Genomic DNA, 24,463 nt, shown 5'->3' on the forward strand with positions numbered 1-24,463 from the left:
GCCCTAGCATGCCAACACTGTCGTCCTTTTAATGTGCCGCTAATGAACAAAACAGGGCTATAGAGATATTGAACATTAGCCTCATCGTTGTCATTGCAGCTATAAAACCACGGTTGAATATGTGGTTTAACTGCTACTAATAATTACCTAAACACAAGCTGACATCTTCAAGCTGCTATTTTTTTGTTTGTTTAAAGTCCAATCCTAATCTATATTTATTTAATGTACTCACTAGAAGGTCAAGAAGAGCAGTAAGTGTTTGTGTTTTTATGGTGGAATAAGTGCATTTTAATTATAGCTCTACTTTCCCTGACACAAAACTGTAGCTGCTGATTGTCAACAATTCCAGTTACAACAAGTAAAATCTTTTACGTGCACGCAGAAATGCATGAACAGGTCAGACAGGAATCCCACTGGTGTGCTTGTGAATGAGTGCACGTAGTAACACTTCGTGGCAGCCGTGAGCGTGTTTCTCCTTTTTCTCCATCTTGTTGCTGTGCTTCCATTTGCTCCTTGAGTCTGTGACTTCCTTCCAAGAAGTCCCTTCTGTCACAATCTCTGAGCAGATTTCACATCAGAGTCGCACTCTCCCGCCACGGTCTCCTCTCAAGTCAAATTACTGCCCAACAATCTGGACGCTCTACAGCCCATCCCATGTGTTTGAAAGGACGGAAGAGAAAATTGCCAACCCAGTTGGTCCCTCTGTGAATGTCGGTATGTGGTGTATGGTTTGACGTTTATGGCTTCAACCTTCATCAGCTCACAAATTCTATTAATCAGCCCAGTGAGAAATCAATAGAGTGCATTATGGCTCACATATCGCAGTAATTAATCTCCCGCTTACTTTTCTTTCTATTTTTCTTTTTTCCTGAAAAACATAAACCCCGTGCTTACACCAACAATTCCCTTAATGCAGAAGTTTACTGTAGCAATTTGTCGTCCCAAAAAAAAACCCATAATGTGAGCCTAGTGCTTCTTTATCAGTATAGCGTTAAATAATGCTAAAAATGAACTTCTGACCTGCACGCTGGACGAGGCATAAAAGAGCTGGTCTGGACTCCATAGAGGTTTTTGTTATCTCTGATGTATATATGTGTTGGTATGCGCATGTGTGAGCTTACACCATGAAAGGTTCTCACAAAGTAAAACTGCTGATAGTCTGTCTTTATCGAATGTAAGCCCGAAGGAGCAAACACTGAGAAAGAATAATGAATAAACTGGAGATTATACAAAGCCTGCTAAAATTGCAGCTAAAAGTGCTGGGATGTAATACTTTGGTAGGATTATCGAGACGTCACGATACACAGATAGACAGGTAATCATCACCTTTGCTGTAACCGTGAATATGACTGATTGGCCTGTGTGTTACTATCCCCCACCCCCACCTCACCCTATGGAGTCCCAGCAGTCGCTTTGGAAGTTTTCCTGCTGCGGCGATGAAGCATAGCTTCTGTTTATGATATGTCTCATGCCAAAGTGAGACGTGGACCTCATGTGGCGCCTGAGATTGCAAAACATGCAGCAGCAGAATTGGATTGCAGCCGCGCTTTGGGCCGCCAGTCAGCAGGAGCTTAATCGAAGTGTGTGACCAATCTAACACAATGCTGCGTGTGTTTGCATACGAGCTTATGTGATGTAAATGTTAATGTACTGAATCACAAGTATACGTGTGTATGAAACAGGTACAGATATTTGTTAGCAGGCATGCATTAAGTTTTAAACATGATGATTTACTCTATGTGCAACCCAGTTTTATATATCTGCCAGCCTATTCATTACATGCACTTACAAAGTGACAGGATATAGAAAATTAATGAGCTAAAGTGGGAAAAGTGAGTGCATATTGCCTATCCAAGCTATTTTCCTTATAAGTCTCGAATGACTGTATATCAAGTGTAATTTGTGGGGACAATAATGTGTCACATTTGAGAAAATTAATTTCCTGAAATGCTCCTTCAGATACATTTTTTTGAAGACTGCTTTTTCTTTTCTTTTTTTTTAAACAAATGTTTTTACTCTCTCTCGTCTCACTCGGCCTGCCTCTGGCCTTCCTGCATTGTGTTTTTTTTTTTTTTTACTGAGCAGCAATCAGCATTATGAAATGATTTGTAGTTTATCACTCGCAGTCATTCGAGGCAGAACATTGCCAATCAAAATATGCTTCATGCCTAATCACAATGGAGCCACGTGTTTTTTGTTCTGACATGTAGAGGAAATGTGGTTGGCGATATTCAGCATGTTTCTACAAATACATATACAGCTGATGCAAATCTTTAGCGTCCTTAAGTAGCATGTTTTGCAGGAGCAGCTGTATGAATGCGCACATAAGCTGGGGGAACATCCTGATAGTGGATGTTTCAATTCAGTCAGTGTCTGAGTGTGATATCCAGATTGAGTCTCAGTGTGAAGGTAAAACTGGAAGTGACGTGCTGCATAGTGCTGAAGAAATTGGTTTTGTCTCTGGCATTACATGTGGAGACGGTGTCTGGCATCGGTAAAAGCTTGTTCCAAATGGAAGGAACTCTGCTGCAAAAGGATTTGCCCTAAGCTGTTTAAGTGTCTTATAATAATAACAACAGCAGCGCAAGACATTCACACGTACACATATCTGAACATAGCCTAATAAATACCAGTGTGACACATGTAAGAGGATGATAGTCAGGTTTGTATAATCTTTTATGTAATTTAAACTTATACATTTTTACACTGCTTTCACTGCCTCTCATAAACTTTTTTTTAATGATATTTCTATGCATGCTTGTTTATAGAAAGCTACTTTCACTTTTTGGCCAATTACTGTCACATAGGAGGGGCCAATTCCGGAAATACTCTCTTGGTGGTGGTTCAAGTATTTGCAGAGCAAAAACGCATCCAAGACTTGAGGGCTGGCTGTTGAATGGCATCCCTTCTGATCCAGGAAACTAGCAGATTTTTTTTTTCTCACCACATGCCCGGTTGTCTTTTAGAGTTTCTTCTTAGTGTCTGAATGCAATGCAGTTAGGAAGCTGACTCCCAAACCCTCAAAGAAGCACTTGAACAGAAAAGTGTGGACAGATTTCTAAACGGACAATAACATTGATTTGACCCCAAAAATAAAAGAGACAAAACTTTAACTGTGTGAACATCCGGCGAAATCAGAAACCAAGGTGGGGAATCAATCTTGAAATTACGCTTCGGAAAGTTGTCAGCAGTAGTAATGTTGCATTTAATGGGATACATCATGGGTGTATGAAGAGGTAGTTAATAGGATGAATCATCAAAAACATCAGTAGGATCCTCCACTAAGTAGTTTAATCAAACAGTATGGCAATGTTAATTTAGAGAGCAAAATCCTTTTGGTGTTGTTGGGAATGTAGAAGCTGAGGAAATATATGACTAACAGAAGTGGTTACTAAAGATTTGGCTAAGTTCTCTTTGCTCACTTAAAGCAAAGATGGTTAACTCTTAAGAGAAGCTAACTCATAGTATATGAGCTCCATCGTATTACAATTTGAGGCGAAGCATACTAAACAGCTTAAGAGGACATGCTGTAACTCCCACTGGTGCAAATATTGTGCTGAACAATAAACTGATAAAAAAGTCAAAGACTTACTTTTAAGTTGTGTGGGAAAAAAAAGAAACCAGAAGAAGAAAATTCAACTACGATGCCCACTGGGAAGACGAGGAAATAATTTGAAAATGATCATAGCCATAACATACTCCTGTAGTGTTGGTAAATTATTCTCCTTAGTCTCTTTGATTAGATCTGAGGTTTTGCTCTATTGCTCTTGTGTAGTTTCAATTTTATCTTCCTTTTTGGATATTATCATAACCTGCTGAGTGCCTATGGAGTGCACTCACCTGGCTCTGCTGCCTTAATTAAAGCCTATTTAGTACTGGATGGTGGGACAATAAACCCAGTAATGTTGGCAACATGCAGCTTTCACCACTTACGACATTAACCTTTCTTGCAGGTAGCGTGACAGTATCTGCATCCGTAGACTGTTTGGTGGCCGAGCAGGGATGCATCCAGGAGCAGTCCTGCATGGCCATCTATCGATTGCTGGAGTACTGCGCGGCCGAGGAAGCCGTGGCGCCCCTCAGGGCAGACGCGCGGTTGGAGTGCCTGGAGGCCCAGAACTCCTTGCAGCGCTATCGCCCCCTCCAAGTTTGCAAGTGTCAGCGTGGCTCTCGTAGGGAAGAGCACTGCCTCAAGGTCTACTGGACTGTGAGATTCGCAGGTGGGTTTGATGCTAGCATTTAATGTCTGTATGTGCTGAATTCTCAGCTGGGTCATAGATGTGGTCTTTGTTCTGCTTTTTTAGCATATGATGAGTATGAAGTGTCTCCATACGAAGAACTGAAGTTAAACCTGGTGAGAAACATCGAGATGTCGCGTATGGCCTCCATCATGTCAGGTAGAGATGAACGTTTTTGTGATTTTGCTCCCAAAATTAGATTTAGATGCCATTTTTGATTTTCCTGGGTATACATTGCTCTGTTTTCCTCCCAAATCCCTCCCCCCAGCTTCCTCTAATACTATGGATGGTCAAAACCAGTGCTTGAAGGCGGCACAGGACTGTGGCCTGTACGAGAAATGTGGCTCTCTGCGGTCAGAATATGTTGTAGCCTGCACCAAGCGAGCAACAGTCTCTGACAACAGCTGTAACCGCCAGAAATGCCACAAAGCCCTGCGGCGCTTCCTGGAGCGCGTGCCAGAGGAGTACAGCTTCGCTTTGCTCTTCTGTCCCTGCTCTGACACACTGTGTGGGGAGCGCCGGAGGAAAACCATCGTCCCGTCATGCTCTTATGAGGAGAATGTGAGAGGGGAGGAGAGGGCGGGCAAGCCGAACTGCCTCAGCCTTCAGAACTACTGCTCCAAAGATGAGCTGTGTAGGTAAGATGGCTGTTTGAGTAGACTGATGCAGAACATTAAGGGCTCGTCGTATGGACACAGAACAGAAAAAGCATTGAAAAATGAGTCAGAAATATTTGCAAAGTTAACCGCAAAGTAATGATTCGACACAGTCCTCAAACATGGATGCATCAAACACACGGTGCTGTCTTTTTAAACACTAGTGGCACCAGTGAGCTGCATTCTGATGAGCATCTCCCATTTTGTTAGTATCAACAGAACTGCTGCAAATAAAATTTCCCCTTCACTGATGAATGAGTTAATTAAATAATCTCTCCCCTAAAGCACAAACATGCAGTCCTTCAAGGGTGATATGTATGAGATACACCTCCCGGATTACTAGTGAGGGGAATAAATGTAACTAAATGTAAAGTGAATGGAAGCTGTAAATGCTTTTTTGATTGACAAAATTCATCCATCAGGTCCGCTTTTCCCAGATGTGATTTAGCATGTCATTCAGATGATACAATCCAAGATGTCCTGAACATACCAGACCCACTGCACGACCCTTGCTTTTGGACTTAAAGTGGAATTAAAAGCTAATGTTGTCCATGTCCACTTGTGCCACTAAATAAGCTCTGACCTGTTGGTGCATGGACACAAGATATTTTGAAGTGTCCCGTGGTGCCTTTGAGTCCTGTTCTGGCCTGTGGTAAGACTTGATGCGGTGCATCTTTAGATCCCAATTTTGATGCTTGTTTGAATTTGAATGTGGGAGGTTTGGAGGCTGTGCCGTTGATTTCAGCTCTTTGTATTATTCTGGGATTTTCCTGAGCAGTTTTTGTGGTTTTTGGGGAATATTGTCATGCTGCCAACAGAGAGTGGTATTGGCATGGGGGTGCTTAGTCTGCAACGGTGCTCAGGCAGGGGGTAGATATGAATGTTACATCCATATTAATGCCAGGACCCGTGGGTTTTCAGCACATTGTTGCATTGTAACTCAAAGATTAAAGTCTCGGAATATAAATATTTTACGCCTTGAATGTACCGTATCCTTTCTTGTCTGCTCGTAGGGAAATATAAGCAGGTGACAGGTCCTGTGGGGCCATAACCACTGAGGAAGCTTTTTACAGATACAGAAGTGGGAGCAAAAGATTGGACCAGTTTACTTCCAGTGACTCAGAATTCAAAGCTACATCGCTGCTCATCAGGATAATTTGTGAGGGCAGTTTTTGTTCAAGCGCTGTCTACTTATTATTCTTAAATGGATATAACAACACTCACCAGACGCATTGTTAGGTCCACTTGTTCACCTGCTTGTAAACACGAGGATGTAATCAGCCATTCACACGGAAGCAGCTCAGAGAAAAAATGTTGGATGCTCTGATTAGTCTCAGTGCTGCAAAATTCACATGACATAGAATAAAAGCATGATTCTATCCTGACTTATATCAACAGTTCAAACTGGTTCAGTTCTCAAACTGGTTTCTTGAACATGACATCACTGTATTTATATGACCCATCCGTGGTGGAACAGAAGAGTCAAATCATGGATGCGCAGCTGACAAATCTGCAGCAACTGTGTGACGCTTTCATGCCAATATGGACCAAAATCTCTGAGGAAAGCTTCCAGCACCTTGTTGAATCTGTGCCATGAAAGATTAAGGCAGCAGTGAAGACAAAAAGGGGGGTACTACCGAATACTAGCAAGGTGTACCTAACAAAGTGTCCATAGAGTAAACTACTTGAGACTTTGAAAGTAAGACGGTGACGCAACACTCACACTTTCAATATACAGCATTATGAGGAACAAAGAGATATGAGGTTCTCAGGGGCATAATTTTCAGGGGGGTTAGGGGGGGTAATGACCCCCCCAATAATCAGACCCAACCAATATAACCCCCCCAATAAAATTATGAATTATCTTGCATAAATAGGCTGTTGATTTCCTTTACTCATTTCAGTTATTACCAGCAAAATAGCTGCATGTTTAATCATATGGGAATTTACCCAGATTTATTTATTTATTTAGACCGAGATCTTGACCCCCCCAATGTTCAGCACAAAGTTACGCCGACGGAGGTTCTCCTGTTTCATTCCTGCTCACATGTGTTACTATACTGCAGAGTGTGGAAACGGCACCAAAACACACCTCACATCATTTAATGTACAGTCTTATAGATCTGCTGTTGATTATTGATAAAAGCTTTGAATGATGCAGCTGCAAATGACTGTATCTGTGCACATTTAATACATTAACTTCATTAGCCCGGCGATACTTTTTATATGAATGAATGAAAGCTGAAAAAGAAGATTAAGTAAAAGAACAACTGCAAGGCCAAACAGCACAAAGTGCATAAGAGAGAGTCGTGGGAATTTTGAACTCAAGAAGTTGTCATCAGCAAAAGTTTTAAATTGAACTCCAGCTTTAAATCAGTGAGTCAATAGACTCACTCAGATTTTTATACAAAAGTAATGAAGCACAACAATGCTTCATTACTTTTAATTGCGGTAGCATCAAGCAGTCTCTTTGTCTAGCGTGCTAACCTATGCAGCATTCTGAAAACGAGCAGCGGGTTATGTTTCAGTAATGCACACGGCATATGGGCTGCACCTCCATTGTGGAAAGGGTTGATTGCAAACCTAAAAGACATCATCTACCTGCAAAATGTATGGTTTGCACACCTTTCAAATTATCTGTCAGCACTGACAATAACAGTGTGTGCATTTTTGCAGAAAAGAAGGTGGTGTCAGAGTGCTAGAAAGCTACATTTTTTTGAAGCTTTACTAAAGTACCAGGCAGTTTTCATGTATCCCTTTCTCTAGTGGGTTGAGCTCCTATACTATGTCGTTGTTTGTGTTGCTTTTGTTGTTTCCATTCAGCACAACCCTGAATCCCGAAATGAAATTGTCAAAACACTTTTAAAATGCACACTCTGTTTCTCTGTGCTGACACATGGAAAAACTGTTTTCTCTTCTTGTGTGTGTGTACGCGTGTGTGTTTCAGATCCCGCTTTGCTGATTTCCAGCATAACTGCCAGCCCTCCCCTCTCTCTGCCTCTGGCTGTATGCGAGAACGCAGAACCATGTGCCTGAAGGCTTATGCTGGACTCATAGGTGAGACGGAGGAAAACAAATTAAAGAGGTGGAAGAGGCTGAAAGAGTGTATAGCTCAGAAAAAAAACAGACAGAATCTGACAAACAGAACTTCCTCCAATAGGTGTTTAGCAGCGATATTCGGTATGTGTAATTTTCATTATGCAAAATAAATCTACAGGGGTTCACAAATGGTCCTTAGCTGCTACTCTTTATAGCATCACTTATAACAGCAGCAGCAGATTCAAAAACAGTGTTTCCAGCAGTTCACCAAAATAATGTGGGAAATATTATTTTCACTCATTCCTCACACTCAAAATGTAATTTTGTGTACCTGAAATGATCAATATCTAGAGCTGGGAACCTGGTGACACCATACCTGCAGGGCATCTAATACCGTTAGTAGTCTGTGTCTTACCTTTCATAGAGGTGTGTGCTGAAAATAAAATTCTTGGTCTGAAGGAAATATGATTTTAAAAGTTTATAAAGTTGTGCCTGCAGTATGACTTTGGTCTTCTTTCTATAACCAGGAACCATCATGACTCCCAACTACGTGAGCAACAGCAGTACAGAGGTGTCCCAGTGGTGCACATGCGAAGGCAGTGGGAATGAATGGCAGGGCTGTCAGCGCATCCTGCAGATGTTCACCAACAATATTTGTCTGCGTGAGTACGATGTAATAAGGCTGGGAAGGGAAGGCAGCACAGCACAGTTTTACAGCTTTTTATCCAAAGGAAAAAAATTGATACCAGAAATGTTTTAACAAAAGCAGTGCTCACAACAGTTTGTGAGAACCAAACAGTTCAAGACAAATAAAATTTAAGATCTGGGTTTTTCCTCTAGTACACAAAATCTCCGTCTCTGTGTCTCTGTCTTTCTCTGCCCACTCCTCCTACATGATCAGGAGTTAAGCATCCAAACGTGGCGCACAGGAACCTCTTAGGCACCTTAAGGTTCTTATCTATCTCAGAAATTATGATGTCATCATGTTATCTAGCAATCAGCTAGAAATGGGCTAAAATGACCTGTGTTTAGTATTTATGCATTTATAAAAATTTATAAAAGCATTACATCATTTTTACTTTATGACAGCAATAACTAATTCAAATCCACAAAACTTAAATTATTATATATTATGACACCATGCTAAAAACCACCTAGCAACTGCCCAAAATGACCTGTATTTAACATTCAAATTCAAATTCAAATTCAAATTCAAATTCAAATTTTATTTGTCACGTACACAGTCATACACAGTACGATATGTAGTGAAATGCTTGGACAACTGCTCGTGACCTAAAGAAAACAAAAAAAGGAAAAGGCTATGAATAAGATAGGAAATAAATATGAAAAATTAAAAAGGGTAAATTTAACTAGGAAGGAATAAAATATAAATTAAGGTTAAAAATGAAATAACTGTACAACACAAATTAGAATGAAGGGTAAATTTAACTGGGAAAGAATAAGATAAAATATATAAATTAAAGTTGAAAATAAAATAACTGTACAACAAAATACACAATATAGAACTATATAAGAATGTATGAAGAAATCTATAAATAAATATATACACAATAATAGCAGCTGTACAAGTATTAACCGGAAATGAAGAATATAGTGACCAGTGTTGTGCAAAAACAAAGTCCAGAAAGTCCAGTGTGTGTGTAAGAACATGTATGTGTGGGTCAGTACTGTGTGGTGGTGTGATTGAGAGACCGTATCGCCTGCGGGAAGAAGCTCCTCCTAGTCTCTCTGTGTTGGTCTTCAGGGAGCGGAATCGCTTTCCTGACCTCAACAGAGAGAACAGTCTGTTGTTGGGATGGCTGAGGTCCTTCACGATCTTCCTGGCCTTGGTCCAGCACCGCCTGCTGTAGATTGAGTGCAGGTCAGGGAGCTCGGAGCGGATGGTGCGCTCAGCTGACCGCACAACCCTCTGTAGAGCTCGTCTGTCCTGCATGGTGCTGTTCGACAACACCGCAACACACACCCACACACACCAACAACAACAACACCCACACAGACACAAAACACCCGAACCAGGGTTTAAGATAGTTTGCCCCGCACAGCGCATGCTCTCTACTGAGTGCACGAAAAAGGTAAAAGTTCCACACCCTAGAGCACCCTTGGCAGGCAGTGCACAGTCTCTCACAGCGTTCTATGAAAGGTGGTAGAGACGCGTCCGAGGACATTTCTATCACCACATCAGGCTGTTGATGTGACAGCGAAACGCATGACAGGGTCCCGCAATGTGAACTCCGACCCCGGTCATTTTGAAGCTGTCCACTCTCTCCACTGGGCACTCGTTGATGACGAAGTTGGGTTCTCTCACTAAGGCCATCAGCCGTAAGAACGAAAGATCCACACCTCTCCTGCTTAGTGCTGAAGTCCACTATCAGCTCCTTTGTCTTACTGACGTTTAGAAGGAGGTTGTTCCTCTGGCACCAGTTCTCCAGATTCCTAATCTCCTTCAGGTAGGCCGTCTCGTTGTTATCAGAGATCAGGCCCACCACGACGGTGTCGTCAGCAAACTTGATGATGGTGGTGGAGCTGGTAGTGGCCACACAGTCATATGTGTACAAAGAGTACAGCAGGGGGCTCAGAACACACCCCTGGGGGGCTCCAGTGCTGAGAGTGGTGGAGGCTGAGACATGTCCGCCCATCCTTACTGCCTGTGGTCTGCCAGTTAGGAAGTTGGAGATCCACTGACACATAGATGAGCTGAGTCCCAGATGCTCCAGCTTGGTGGTGAGTGTGGAGGGAATTATGGTGTTAAATGCAGAGCTGTAGTCTATGAAGAGCATTTTAACATAATTCCCCCTTCTAGTGTCCAAGTGAGTGAGTGATGTGTGGAGGAGATGAGAGATGGCATCGTCTGTGGAACGATTTGGACGGTAAGCGAACTGTAGTGGGTCCAGTGTGTCTGGTAGTGAAGAAATGATGAAGTCTCTGACCAGGCGTTCAAAGCACTTCATCACTACTGAGGTGAGGGCTACAGGGCGATAGTCATTGAGAGAAGCAGGGTGGGGTTTCTTCGGGACAGGAACAATGATGGACTCTTTGAAGCATGTGGGGATCACCGACTGAGATAAAGAGATGTTGAATATCTCAGTGAACACAGGAGCTAGCTGGTATGCGCAGTCTCTTAGGATACGACCTGGGATGCCGTCTGGTCCTGCTGCTTTCCTGGTGTTCACTCTCTTGAAGGCTCTCCTTACTTCATGCTCGGAGATGACGAGCACGTTTCCGGTGCTGGCAGTATCTTCCGGAAACGTGCTCGTCATTTATGCACCACATTTATGCACCTATAACACCTTATGTAAGCTTCATGTCATTTTAACTTTAACATCTCATTTATATCCACAAAAATTCAGTTATGTAATATATATTGTGACACCATGAGGTTGCAAGACAACCGCCTAGCAACAGGGTATTGCTGTCTATGCTAAGAAAATATTGTTTTTAGCATTTATACACCTATAACACCTTATGCAAGCATTATGTCATTTTAACTTCACAGCAGTGATATTTCATTTATATCCACAAAACATCAGTTATGTATTATATATTGTAACACCATGAGGTTGCCTGGTAACCAGCTAGCAAAGGTCTAAAAGGACCTGTTTTTAGCATTTATGCACCTATAACACCTTATGCAAGCATCCTGTCATTTTAATTTCACAATAACATTTGTATATATCTGTAAAAACTGAATTATACATTTATGTATTATAGTGTCATGATGTTGCCTAGCAACCACCTTGCAATGGGCTACAATGACCCATATTTTGTTTGTATTTATGCAACTACAACTCCTTATGGAAGCATCGTGTCATTATCATTTCACAGCCATCAGGAATAGGCTAAACAAAGCTGTGGCATGAGTATGTCCTGGTCATTCTGAGAAAATAAAAGTGTGCATGAACATTCAGAGAGTCAGGTGTGTTTCAAAGTTTCAGTTTCAGGAAGTTTAAACTTAACTAAGGAGACTGTAAAAACACAACTTGAAGAAACAGTGTACCTTTTTGATCATTTACTGTACGCTTATTGACATTCACATTTGAGGATTTGGTAATATATGTTGATTTTATTTTTAATAGTATTTTTTTTCTACATTTTGTGTTATTTGAAGGAGTTCTTGTAAATTTAAGTGGAAGCACAAGTAGCTGATGCATCTTACAAATCAAAATTTAAACACACTGCTCATCTTTACGCTAAGTATCTTGTATCTGACAAATCACCCTGTGTCAGCATAATGACCGAGGAAATGTTACTTTTTAGAGTATTATTTAAACGAATGTAGGCATGCTGATCTAAGTGAGCATTTTAAATGTGCATGAACACAGAATTCAAATTAGGTGGGTCATAATTGATGATTGAAATGGCAAACCATTGAACCATAATGTTTTCTTCTAAATAAATCAGTGGCAAGAGACATCATCCCTGGTGTGTGGCTGGCTGCCAAATGTGAATCTGATTTCCAAGCTTTGTGGAGTCAATAAATCCTTTCACCAAATCTGATAAATATAATGTGGCTTCTTGTTGAACTGTTGCCAAATCAGAATGGCTGGAAGGGTATTATCTCATTTTGCTGCTGTGTAAGTATAAAGAAAACTGTAAAAAGTAAAAAAAATAAAATTGCAGTACAATACAGTAGAAACAATTTTTACTGATGTACTGTACTCTAATAAGAGAGCAAGAATAATTGTTAGAGGCCAGACACGTTCTCTTAAGTAAAATATGATCAAACATTAAGTGCTGTCCAGCCAAGAATCAGTCAATACATGTCTAGTATACACAGCAGTCATTGGTCACCTGCATCCAATTATTTGGGCTTAAGATAAAAGTAGCTGAGTGAACATGCAAAAGAAAGAAACCAAATGCAGCATATACCAAATATTACAATGACTAGTTTCAAGGATGTGCATTTTATATATCCCACCCTGTAGCCAATGCATGACAGGTTGAAGCTAGAATATCCCACAGCAAAAAATATTCGTGTTTATATAAATATAAATTTAAAACATTACACCGGTAATATTTTTAGTGCAAAAAGCAGCATAAGAAATGACTTAAAACTGTTTAAGCAATAACTGCAGTCATGTGAAAAAGAAAGTTTTCTTAGCACTCTGTGTATTACTGTGAAAAACGAACTACACTATCATTTTCTCCATAGGAATTAACAGGATAAGTAGCACCTGGGTGTTGCTAATCTTGATTAATTCCTCATCAGCACATGTGAGCACCTCTAAAAAAGGTTTTGGTGGTTTGCTGGTGTGGAGCATTCAGGTGTGTGTTTATCTTCCCAGGAGTGGACATCCAATAAATTCACCCGAAGGTCAGACTGTGCAGCGCTCACAGAAACTGCACAAAATCAAAGAGCTACATCTTTTACTCTACGGGGCTCATACTAAATGTTAAAGTTCATGACAGTACTATTAGAAAAAGCCTGAACGAGTGTGGCTTGTTTGGAGGGGTTACCAGCAGCAAGCCGCTTTTTTAAAAAGAGAGACTGACAAAGTCATACAGAAAACAATTACTTTAAGTTACTACTGCTACAGTTATCCCTACAAGCTATTGGATCACAGCATACCATGCAGTCCTGTGAAAACCTTCTCTTTCACATGAATATACTTACATATACGTACAAGTATTTGTACAACCACTAATGACTTCACCACAAATACAAACAGTTGCAATATTAATTTGAATATTTTAGTATTTTATTTACTGTCCTTCAACTATCAGTGTGTGAATGTGTGTGTGAATGGGTGGACGACTGGATGTGTAAAGCGCTATACAAATACAGGCCATTTACCATTTATCATTTATCAGAACTGCTTGGTAACATGTGGCATGGACCCAGCTAATTTCTGGAATAATTGTTCACACCAAAGCAGATATTTTCTTGTCTTTGGCAGCCAGGAGGTTCTCTGTGGGATTTAGCTAAAATAACATTTGGAATGTGTAGAAGAGATGTGAAATTAGATTATTTTCATCCCATTTTATATGTAGGGAGCCAACAGAAATATTGTACAAGGTTTTGACTTAAAGGTGGCATTAAATGAAAAGTCAGGAAATTTCAGTTATCAGAACTCATGCCAAGGGATATGTGGGTATATGTACCAATTTCACAGCAATCCATCCGATGGCTGATGGAAGAGGCTGAAGCACGCGGAGAAAGTTCAAGTAGCCACAGGTAGAACTTTACACGCAGAGGTCTCAGAGTAGCAGGTTTGAAAACAGAACCTTCATGATTTGAGGTGAATGTGCTAAACGGTGCACTACCGTGCCACAAAAACAAAAAGCAAAAAAGAGAGGCTCATATCTCATGCACAGTTTTGCACAGTGTTTTCAGAGCTAATGGCTCTAACTATGCTTAGAAAAGTCACAGAAATTTTTTTGGGTGATGCTTCAGGGATGAATAATGATGTGAAGCTAAAGAAGATTTCCCCTGCTGCTTTTGTTTTTAGGCAGTGCCATCAGCTCCATGGGAATCTCCGCACCTCCTCCTGTGGAAAACTCTCCCATGCCAACTTCTCAGCCCTCCCCACACGTCTACCAGGAGAAGGTCCACGTCAGTATTAACACTCTTCCTGAATTCGACAGTGTAAGTTGTCTGTGCTCCCTGCGCCATATGCTGGTGGTACCAGTTCAGCTAAAGAGGCAGTCGCCTGTGTATCAGGTGATAACACCTAAGTGGGACTATCGCAGTTTTCCGGGCTCCGGAGCTCCTTGTATAAACTCAGATTACTTCCCTCCCTCTCTCTCCTATCCACACCTCTTATTGTGGCCTAGGATTAGCCGTAGGTGTTTGCAGCAGTAGACTCAGCCCTTACTTTTAATATTCATGTATGCACACCCATCTGCTTCATAGTCTCCATTCTCTCACTAGTTTAATCCTTCTAATTCCTCATTTTCTTTTCCTCCTATCCCAAGCCACCCACCCTCGTAGCACAGAAACTCCACCGCTAGTAGATTTAGAAGACATCGAGATGCACAGTTCATTTCTGGAGTTTCACTGAAAAAGGTCAGATTATGAATTCTCGTGGATACACCAAAGTGAAACTCTGCAGCATCACTCCACACCTTCTTTGATGCTTTTATCAATGCACTGATTTGAGAAAACCTGAATGAAAAAATGGATAGATGACTGTGCTACAAGTTTCCTTCCGTACTTTTAATGCAGTGAAATGCCAAGACCAAAAGTAAAACCCAAACTAAAGTAAGGATCTGAGGTGAGGACTCAGTCTCTTTCCATTCAGTGTGCCCTCACAGCCCTCTGTGGCTGTGTTTGAATGGAGGCTTCGCTGTAACGCAGGGCTTTCTCAAAGGAAAAATATATAGCACAGAAAGTCATACAGCAGTGAGAGATTGTTGAATGTGAACTCTCGAAGGAGAAGTCGTGTAAAATGTTATCTGGGTTATTAATATTAAGCTCGGCTTCTTTCGTATTTGTACAAATAGCTTTAAACAATCCACTGAGAGCAACATTTTGTGAATAACCTAATATTTTACTGAAAAAAGATCACACCCAGGTCATCAGTAGATGTTGCTCTATGGTCAAAAAGTGAAAACCACTGCTTCTGTATGCTGCTTCACATCAAAAGCATAGAACAGAGAAAGCCCAGCATACATTTATGTACTAATACTGAGCTAATGTGGGAGTTTTCTGCCTGCTGACTTGTCCTGACTGTGTAAATTTTCACTTTCACGTTTTATATTCTTATCCATCACATAGTTCCATGGTGTGACATCTCATTTGTCCCAAATTTTCCTGCGGCATAAGGCAACGACCCCAAACATACAGCCAGACTTTTAAAGAACTATCTTCAATGAAATGATGAAACAAAAGCCTGGGCAGAGCTGATATAGCTCCCCGGGGACCTGAAATACAAATACAGTCAAAAACACATTACATGAGGAAACAGAAGACATTGGAAAAGCCTAAATAGCAAGATCCCTCATCCCAAGTGTTGGGCAAAATGTGCACATTTACCTCAGAGAAGTGATGCTTTTGACTTTTTAAATCTTTTGCACGACAAATTGGAGATTACTGGTGGGACTCCTAAATGTGATTTTATAGAATTTCATTAATATTAATAATGGACCAGGCTTACTAGAAGTCTTGGGTTCTTATGATCCTCATTTTTACATTTAAATTGTAATTTTTGGAGTGTTACTAATCTGTCAAGGACAGCTGGGTTATGTGCTTCATCGTAGTTTAACTGCCTATTTGTACTTTAGGTCATAGAATTTGAGTAGAAAGCCTTACAGGTTGTAGCGCACCTTATATACATGCTATATGCTATGTATCAGCAATGATCATCTTTACAGATTCGACTCTGTGTGTAGACTCCCTCGCTGTGGGGAGGGGCTGAAAGGCAAAAGAGGGCAAAGGTCAGTTCTTTTGCATACCCCAAATATCTTTTCCTCCTCTGGTTTAACTCCAACATCGACAATCAGGCTAAGCAGTCACATGAAGGTGTTTGTTAACTCAGTGAGACAATCTGCAGTTTCCTAATTTAGCAATGAGAGGCAGTGTTAGCAGCATGTGACCAATCAGCCAATGACAAACATGGAAAGATTTACTTGCACAAACCTTTGAAAAATATGGATGAAAACAGAATTTGGTTTTTGTATAAAAACAGCGGTTCAACCAGTAATTATATTCAGCCTACACCTGCCAATCTTTATATATGCTGACAGCCCTGTCTTGCTATAGTGGAAAAGGCAGGACTTACCTTGGACAGTGCGAACACAGAGAGACAGTGAACCATACACTTGCACATTTTACGTCATGTGAAGGACAAATATATTACAACTGCAATTCTCCCAACTTCCTATTAGCAAAAGTAGAAGTTAAAGTTTACTTTTATGGTCTGATGGTCTTGGTGTGTTCCATTTTTCTATTGCAGCAAACTGAAAACTGTCAACAGTTGTACTCTAACTATTATTAGGTTTCATTAAGGATCCACAGATCAGCACCACACATCTCCTTTTTTCTTTTGATACTGAGTGGAGCAGACAAGAGAGTGGTAGCTTAAAGAGTAGATAAAAATCATTTATTCACAATAAAAAATGGATCATCCCAAAAACATTAACGATAAAAAAGATAAAACATTCAAATTTACTTCAAGCTCATGGATGTAATAGCAAAAATATGGAAATACAGGACATAAAAATATAAAATCTTACCAAATCAAATGGTGAGCAGAATAAAGCTGTCAGGCAATTCAGTAGATATAAAAACTCCAAATCATAAAACAGTATTTGCAACCACAGAAGAAGAAAAGTTTCCCCGGCTACAGCAAAGGAAGTTGTTTTGGAAGCTAGTGCAGCACTTGTTAGTCCTTTGGCATGGGTCTCCACTCTGGGGGAGGTGATTGCTCTGAGGTGATCAAGTCGCTTACTGCAGATTTTTTTGTTGCTTCTTCCATTTTTGACCTCGTTCTACCTCTTAAGCACTCACTATGCTCAGGGCGACAGTGGCTCACCAGTGGCCGTTCCCTCACTGTGGCTTCCTAGTTGCTAATTTTCATTCCTGTCTGTGGTTCTCTCTTCTCAGCTCCTCCTATAACTGTGTATCTGTTGCCCTGCCCGTTTCACTTCTCTGACATCCTATAGGTCCCGTCCTGGGGGTTGACCTTTTTTTTAAATTTAAAATAGTGTACAAATAGCATTGAGAACTGACAACAAAAACACACATCTATATATACACATATAGATAGATAGTTTCAAGTTGCACAAACAAAATGTACTTTCTGTCTTTTGTTAACCTAAAAGTCATGTCTTAGCTTCCAGGTTTTTTGCCTTTAGGATATTTTTACATGTGCTTTAGATTCTGGGTTAATGTAGACTTTCTCTTCCTGACCTCTCCTCCATGCTCCAGCACACGTTAATTGAAAGAATCGCTCTTCCTGTGCTTCCCGCAGATGGAGGACAGCGAAGAAGAGGAGCAGGAGGAAGAGGCGAGCGAAGAATTCAACGTCATTCCGCCGTATTCCGAGAAGGACTCTGACACAGAATCGGGTGCTAGAGGGAGCCAGCGGGGAGCAGCTAACCAAGCAGTGCCCGTGTATCCATTACTGCTGCTGCCTGCGCTCATCATAGACTGGAAGTGTTGGAGCTACTGAAGCCTCCATCTCATTCTCCACTTACATTTTACACTCGCTACTTCTGTCAAATCCATCTCAGCACTCAGAATGGACCTCAGAGGACTGTCATCAAGAAGAAATGTAAATACTCATAACACTTTTTCTTTCCTTTTTTCTAGTTTTGTATCCCAGCATTTTTTTCTATCTGTTTTTTCCTCTTGAGCCTCCTCAGATGTTAAAAGATATCTGTAGCCCCGCTGTATCCATGTTGTCTGTGCTCAAGTTGTCTCAAATGAAAGGAAGGCAACAGCACGAGCAGATACATGAGAGCATGGGTGAATTGAGAGGTTTTCTCTGGGCAAATGCTCCATCTAGAGCTGGCTTCACACTGAAACCCCTCTTTTACCAAGAAGCACATTGCCCAAGGCCACATTCACTTTACTTGCTCCCAAAAACCATAACCAGTCTACTCCACTGCAACCAGGCATGAGCATGGCTTTTGATTTCTTTTTCATGACCCATGTCGCATCCGTTTCTCTGCTGCCCCTTCGGCTCTTCCTCTCCCTCCTTCGTACTGTGGTAGAGTAAGATAATCCACTTCACAACGAGCTAATAGGGAGCCGCACCACACTTAATCTGCTTTGTACCACTAAAAACGAAACACTTTTGGCAATGGCTTCATTTAAAAAAGTGATGAAATGTAAAACCAACGCGTTGTCGCATCGCATACAGTTCTTTGCGTTTGGCGCACCGAGTCACTCTGCTCCCTTTCTTTTGTTAACACGCCACTTAGTATTATTCCTACCGCAGTGAGTGGCTGCGAATTCAACCACAGGCAAAAGTAATGAGATCAAATTCTTTTGTAGAAATGACGAGGAGAGAAAAGCAACATAAGCAATTACAGCACAATTCAAATTGCTCAGCATGCAGGGGAAGTCTAGAGTAGGGCTCAGGGGAGGAAAAAGCCAATTTACTGCTGTCATACCCTCTCACTTCTTTTATCCTTAGGAGATGTGTTTTTAGTGCGCCTTCACCATCATGCACTGTAGATGCTGCGAGAGCGAGATGCAGCGATAGAGACGGACACAGGAGGCTGTAAAGCCTGCTGGCTGCTCTGATCATTGAGCAGCACATTGAGCCATTCTCTCTGCCTGAAATATCTTTTGCTGATGTTAATGATTTTTCCTCTTATGGCTCATTTTCTTGTGAAATTATGCAGCTGCAGGGGTGTAGGTAAAGAGAAGGATAGTGAAGCTTTTTAAGAGGGGTAAACTTCTCTGATTTGATGATGGGTTTCCAAGAAGTAGCTCTGCAAAGAAAATCGCTCCATGGTTTCTCACTAGTCATAAACCGCTATAGCACCAATTCATTGTAATTATGAATTCATGTTTTTAAGAAAATAATATGTATTGGAGTAATTGCATTGATGGGTGACTCGAGACTGCGTCACCAACATCTGCTGGAGTTGTTTATTAATATGAAGACTGAACTTTGGATATGTCTCGACAGTGTGAAGGCGTAAAGGAGACGCTGGAAGCATATAAGCCCTGTTTCCCTGAGTGCCAGTCTATCCTATTTCAAAGTTTGGGGAAGTTAAAGTTGGACTTTGAATGGATGTTGTAAGGCTAGTGCACCTGCAGTGACTATTACTGACTGTAGGGCGAAATGACATCATGCAAGTTTTTTGACCACTTACTTGTTGAGAGCAAAGTTTTGAAGTATGACTTCATGCTTAGCTGGTGTCAAGAGAACATAACCGGACAGAAGAAGTGAAGTAATAGTCTGATTTGACAACCAGCAGGCATTCACATTTATGAAGCAGACCGTGGAGGAGGCGTGCCGCTAATGACAGAGAAACATCACCCATCACAGCGTTTACGCTGCAGAATCAGCCGCAGCGAGCTCTTAAGCATCCAATGACAAGTGTCAGTAATTGCATCCCGTGCACTCTGGCCTTAACGACTTAATGTGAGTTTACATGTGTGTCCGCAGGTTTGTTTATATTTGTAAACTATGTAAAGTAAACGTTTACATCAGCTTACTTTCCATGCATAAAACTGAGATATTAAAGAAACTGTAACTATTCCCCAGAAAGTTTGTATGTTATATCATGGATGTGGTGAGGCTATGTACAGTACTGTTTCAATGCTTGTAAAAACATACCAGACATGCTGAATAATGCTGACCTTAGTGTGTATTAACTGTGTAATTTTGTGACATAGCATAAAGTGTTCCAGTTTGTTAAAAAAATCAAAATAAAAGTCATGTTGGAAATTGAAAAAAGTGCTTTTAAACGACCGAGGAACGACTGCTGTGGAAGGGCTTTTTGGTCATTTATAATGTAAGCGAACATTAAATCAATTAGTTGGAAAAAATAAAAATAAAAAAGAGTGTTAAAGTATCCAGTTATTATGAGAAAGCTCTGAGGTTTTACTTATTGTGAAACCATCAAAAAATAATCTGGTCGTTAACAAGTCTTCAAATTAGGGAACTACAACCTCATAAGAACTACAAAATCATGTTATTATTTATTTAACAAAACCTAAGCCAAAATGCATTGTGTGAAAATTAAGTATTCCCTTGCTGCTTCCACAGGAATTAAGAGGCTAAGTAGCAGCCAGGTGATGCTAATAAAATGCACTTGACTGATCATCAGCTAGTGTGAGCACCTCTATAAAAGCAAGTTTTGGCAGTTTTCGGGAGCATTAACGTGTGTGGTAACACAACGCCAATAAGGAAAGAAGCAATTGTTGCCGCCCATTAATCTTGTATGGGTTATGAGGATATTTCCCAATCATTTAAAGTTCATTATTGTACAGTGAGAAAATTCACCCTAAGGTCAGATTGTGCAATCCTCACAGAAACTGGAAAGAAACCAAGGGTTGCATCTTAGATCCTAACGGGGCCTCAGTTAGCATGTTAAATGCTAAAGTTCATGACAGTACAATTAGAGAAAGACTGAACAACTGCAGTTTGTTTGGAAGTGTTGAAAGCCTCTTCACCCTAGAAAGAAGAAAAAGCTTAGGTTCGCAAAGTTGCAACTAACCGCAAGACCTCTAGAATAATGACTCTTTGGACATGCAAGACCAAAGTGGAGATGTGTGGCCATAATACAGTGCTACATTTGATAAAAACACAAACTCAGCAAATAAGCACAAACGCCTCATACCAACTGTCAAGCACGGTGGTAGAGGGTTAATGATTTGGGTTTGTTTTGCAACCACAGGACCTGGACACATCGGAGTCATTAAGTTGACCACAAAGTCCTTTGTATATCAAAGTAGGTTGTCTGTCTTACAGCTAAAGGATTTGCCAAAACATTGTGAGGAAACAAGACGATGATCCCAAGCACAGCAGCAAATCTACAACAGAATGGCTAAAAATGAAAAAAATATTGTTAAATGAATAATGACAGGATGTAATATGCCATGTTTTTTTCATCTCAGGCTATATTTACTTTATTTTTAGACCTGCTAAGGATATGTAAAGCTTTTTATTTGATGACTGTATAAATACTATTTGTAGATTAATTAGCTCTAATTGAAAGTCAAATGTTCAGGCTAATAAGTCACTTTAATTTCCCCCCAGCTTATATATTGACTCTGGACAAATTGAGCCAGGACTCTCATTTTTACATTTCACTCCTGACTGACAGAGGTGATTACAGGGTCTGGGGGTGTCTACATACAAAATGAAGCCGCTGTGACATGAACAAGCTACAGTGAAATGATTTTTAGGCAGCAATGGAAACTTTAATTACAAAAAAGTGCAGCACAAGGGCTCTGGGCCTTTGTTGTTTATGTCCAAACTCAGCCAAGTGTCCCCAAAGTTAAGTTATACTTTATTAATCCCCCTGAGGTAAAAATATCTTCTACGTTTTGTTATTTATGACCAGTGGGAGCTCTCAAGTTCTGAGTGGTTTCTCACATTTTAACCCATTTACTAGAAACCATCACGGGTAAACATTTCATACACAGCGTTGCTGTTGTTATTTTTAGAGCCTCGGGCATTATTGTAGGGAAGTGGCTGTGAGACAGCTGCAGCCAGGAGTGCAGCATAGTACAAATACAATTAGGTTTCTTTTTTTATTTTATTAATTCATTTTAGGCGATCTATGATTTGAAAAAAGAAAAAGAAAAACAAATCTGAGAAAAGCAGCTGAGCGTCCTCGATTATAATATTTATCCTGCTATTGTATTGTTTTTTTTTTTTCTTTTAAGCTGTACTACTCTACACTTGGGGATAGTTTATCAATAAATCAACATCCTTTAGTATGCATGCATACGTCAAACACAGCAGTCTAGAAGACCAGATACATGTTCTGTTGTCTAGTTTAAAAGTTCTTTTTGAACACTGCTGTCTGCAGAAGAAAAGCCACGGAGAGTTCAAAACTCACTGCTGAAATAAATTAATCTTTTATAATGTAATAACAAATATTACATTGAGGTTTTCAAGGACTGTCAACATTACGGTTCTAAACCACACCACTTCTTACCTTTTACAGGTACCGGTCATGCTGCTGTTAACACCAAAAGATTATTTGGTCAAATTTTTATTCCAGTACCACAATGCTGAAGTAGCCAAAGGGAATTAAGCTGTTTAAACATTATTTATGACTGAGTGTTTGCTACTGTGCTTCATGGAATGAGCCTGTTAATGGCCTGTCAATGTCTGCCCTCGTGTTCACTATAGATTACAGACGTCAATCATTTGATTTTTAGTTATGCCATCAGTGTGACGCTAGCGTAGTTGTTTCTGACTTTTCCCCCAACTATCGCAGCCCTCAACTGAAAGTGTGAAGCTAACAACGTTTTGCTAAAGCTTTTCTAGTAAATCCTGCCTCCATATAGTCTCTTAAAAATGGAAAATGGAAGCCAGTGGCTACAAGGAAAACAAAAGTATATCATGATATGGAGAAAACATATGTTTTCAGACTGTCTGCGAAAAACACGAGGCATTTAAGGGTAGAAAGAGCAGCAATCTGTGAGGAAAGAGCAGGAACGATGGGAATTTAACGCCGCATGCAGTGCAGCTCCATTTGGATTCAAACTCAGGACCCTCTCACTGTGTGGTGACAGTAATCACAGCTGAGCCACTGTTCTGCCCCGGGAGGCTGTCGAACTGCTTAATATCCCAGCGCTGTGCTTATAATATATAAAAGATAAGCAGTTATGTTAATGTGGTTATTAATTAGGTAAATCAGTGCATGCATTTGAAGGTAATCCTATGCCCACATACAACACTTATCTTCCTATATTAAGTAACATGTATTAGTAATAATCTATAACTCAGGCATGAACCCAAAATCTTACAGCAGTAAGCAAAAATTGTCCTTTCTTATTAATATGATAATATGTCCAGCAAAGAAATATAAAAAGTCTACTGAGACTATCCCATTAGCTTCTCTCTCATATCCACTATTGTGTGATGTTGTTGCATTTTTTTTTCCAAGACTCATTCTGCACACAAACACAGTCAGATACCTGTCAGCACTGTAAACAAGAATTACCCGAAAAGCTGGCAGATCAGAGGTGCGCAAAGGTGACACATTGCCTGTGATTCCACCACCCCAGTGATGCAGCCTGCAAGTTCACTACTGTACATCACCCTGTGAGCAGTAATGAAGAAAGAAAAAATCGTTAGATTCTTTACTTTAAGGCCTGCAGTCAGAAATGTAGTTTGATTAATGTTGTTCCTCTCGAATGTTTCAGCTTCACTGCACAGAATTATTCATGTGTAGAGTTTGACATTAGAAGACTGATTTTGAATTCTTCCACTGAAATGGAAAGTTCCCCTGAGTCCTTAATTCTGAGTGTAAGGCAAAAAAAAGTGCAGTGTGGAAGGTTGCATTGCACATTGTGAGTGATTTTTCACTGATGTGAGATCTTCAACCCAACAATTAACCCTTTGAAATGAAATATATGTTTGCATAGTTACAGACAAAGGATATTCAATAACTTTAAGAGAACTATAGGAAAAAATATCAGACACACTTATTCAAAACAGAGCATTTTATATGTCATCTGAAATCAAACAGAAAAGCATCAGTACCAGAAAGTAACAAAAACAACCTGCAAGGGACACTGAGATTTACCGAAATGTTCTAAACTATCTGATTATCCAGTGAATTATTAAATGTAACATTATTAGATAATTGCACTGATGCTCTGGTACATCACTGTTTCTCAAGTTTTGTCTGCCAAGACAAAAAAAAAGTTCACACTCCAAGCATGTGCGAATGGATCCAAGTTGAATTGAAGTCAGTGCAATAGCATCACCAAAGTGCTGTTTATTTTCCCTTTAAAAAAATCACTACTACCCCTTGTAGGCTACGTCCACACTAATTCGTTTTCTCTCGGTTTTGGTCTCCTGTCCGCACTGAGACGGCGTTTTCGCTCATGGAAAACACAGTGTTTTCAAAGCGCTCTAGAAAACGGAT

The 24,463-nt window shown here is 40.4% G+C and overlaps 1 protein-coding gene across 1 annotated transcript in view; it reads left to right on the forward strand.

Annotated features, from left to right (window-relative positions):
• The window catches only part of LOC102294932 (GDNF family receptor alpha-4), a 29,756-nt gene extending 6,887 nt beyond the window's left edge, over nucleotides 1–22,869 (forward strand). Inside the window, exons 2-8 of the mRNA XM_005922217.3 lie at nucleotides 3,954–4,220; nucleotides 4,305–4,397; nucleotides 4,507–4,876; nucleotides 7,842–7,951; nucleotides 8,461–8,595; nucleotides 14,401–14,537; nucleotides 17,863–22,869. Coding sequence (XP_005922279.1) covers nucleotides 3,954–4,220; nucleotides 4,305–4,397; nucleotides 4,507–4,876; nucleotides 7,842–7,951; nucleotides 8,461–8,595; nucleotides 14,401–14,537; nucleotides 17,863–18,063 — 1,313 coding nt within the window. The 3' untranslated portion in view covers nucleotides 18,064–22,869. The remainder of the gene's footprint in view (nucleotides 1–3,953; nucleotides 4,221–4,304; nucleotides 4,398–4,506; nucleotides 4,877–7,841; nucleotides 7,952–8,460; nucleotides 8,596–14,400; nucleotides 14,538–17,862) is intronic.
• Nucleotides 22,870–24,463: the final 1,594 nt, after the last annotated feature.

This window comes from Haplochromis burtoni, unplaced genomic scaffold, assembly GCF_018398535.1.
Source record: "Haplochromis burtoni strain Fernald_Lab_line unplaced genomic scaffold, NCSU_Asbu1 Contig_56, whole genome shotgun sequence".
Lineage (NCBI taxonomy): Eukaryota > Metazoa > Chordata > Actinopteri > Cichliformes > Cichlidae > Haplochromis > Haplochromis burtoni.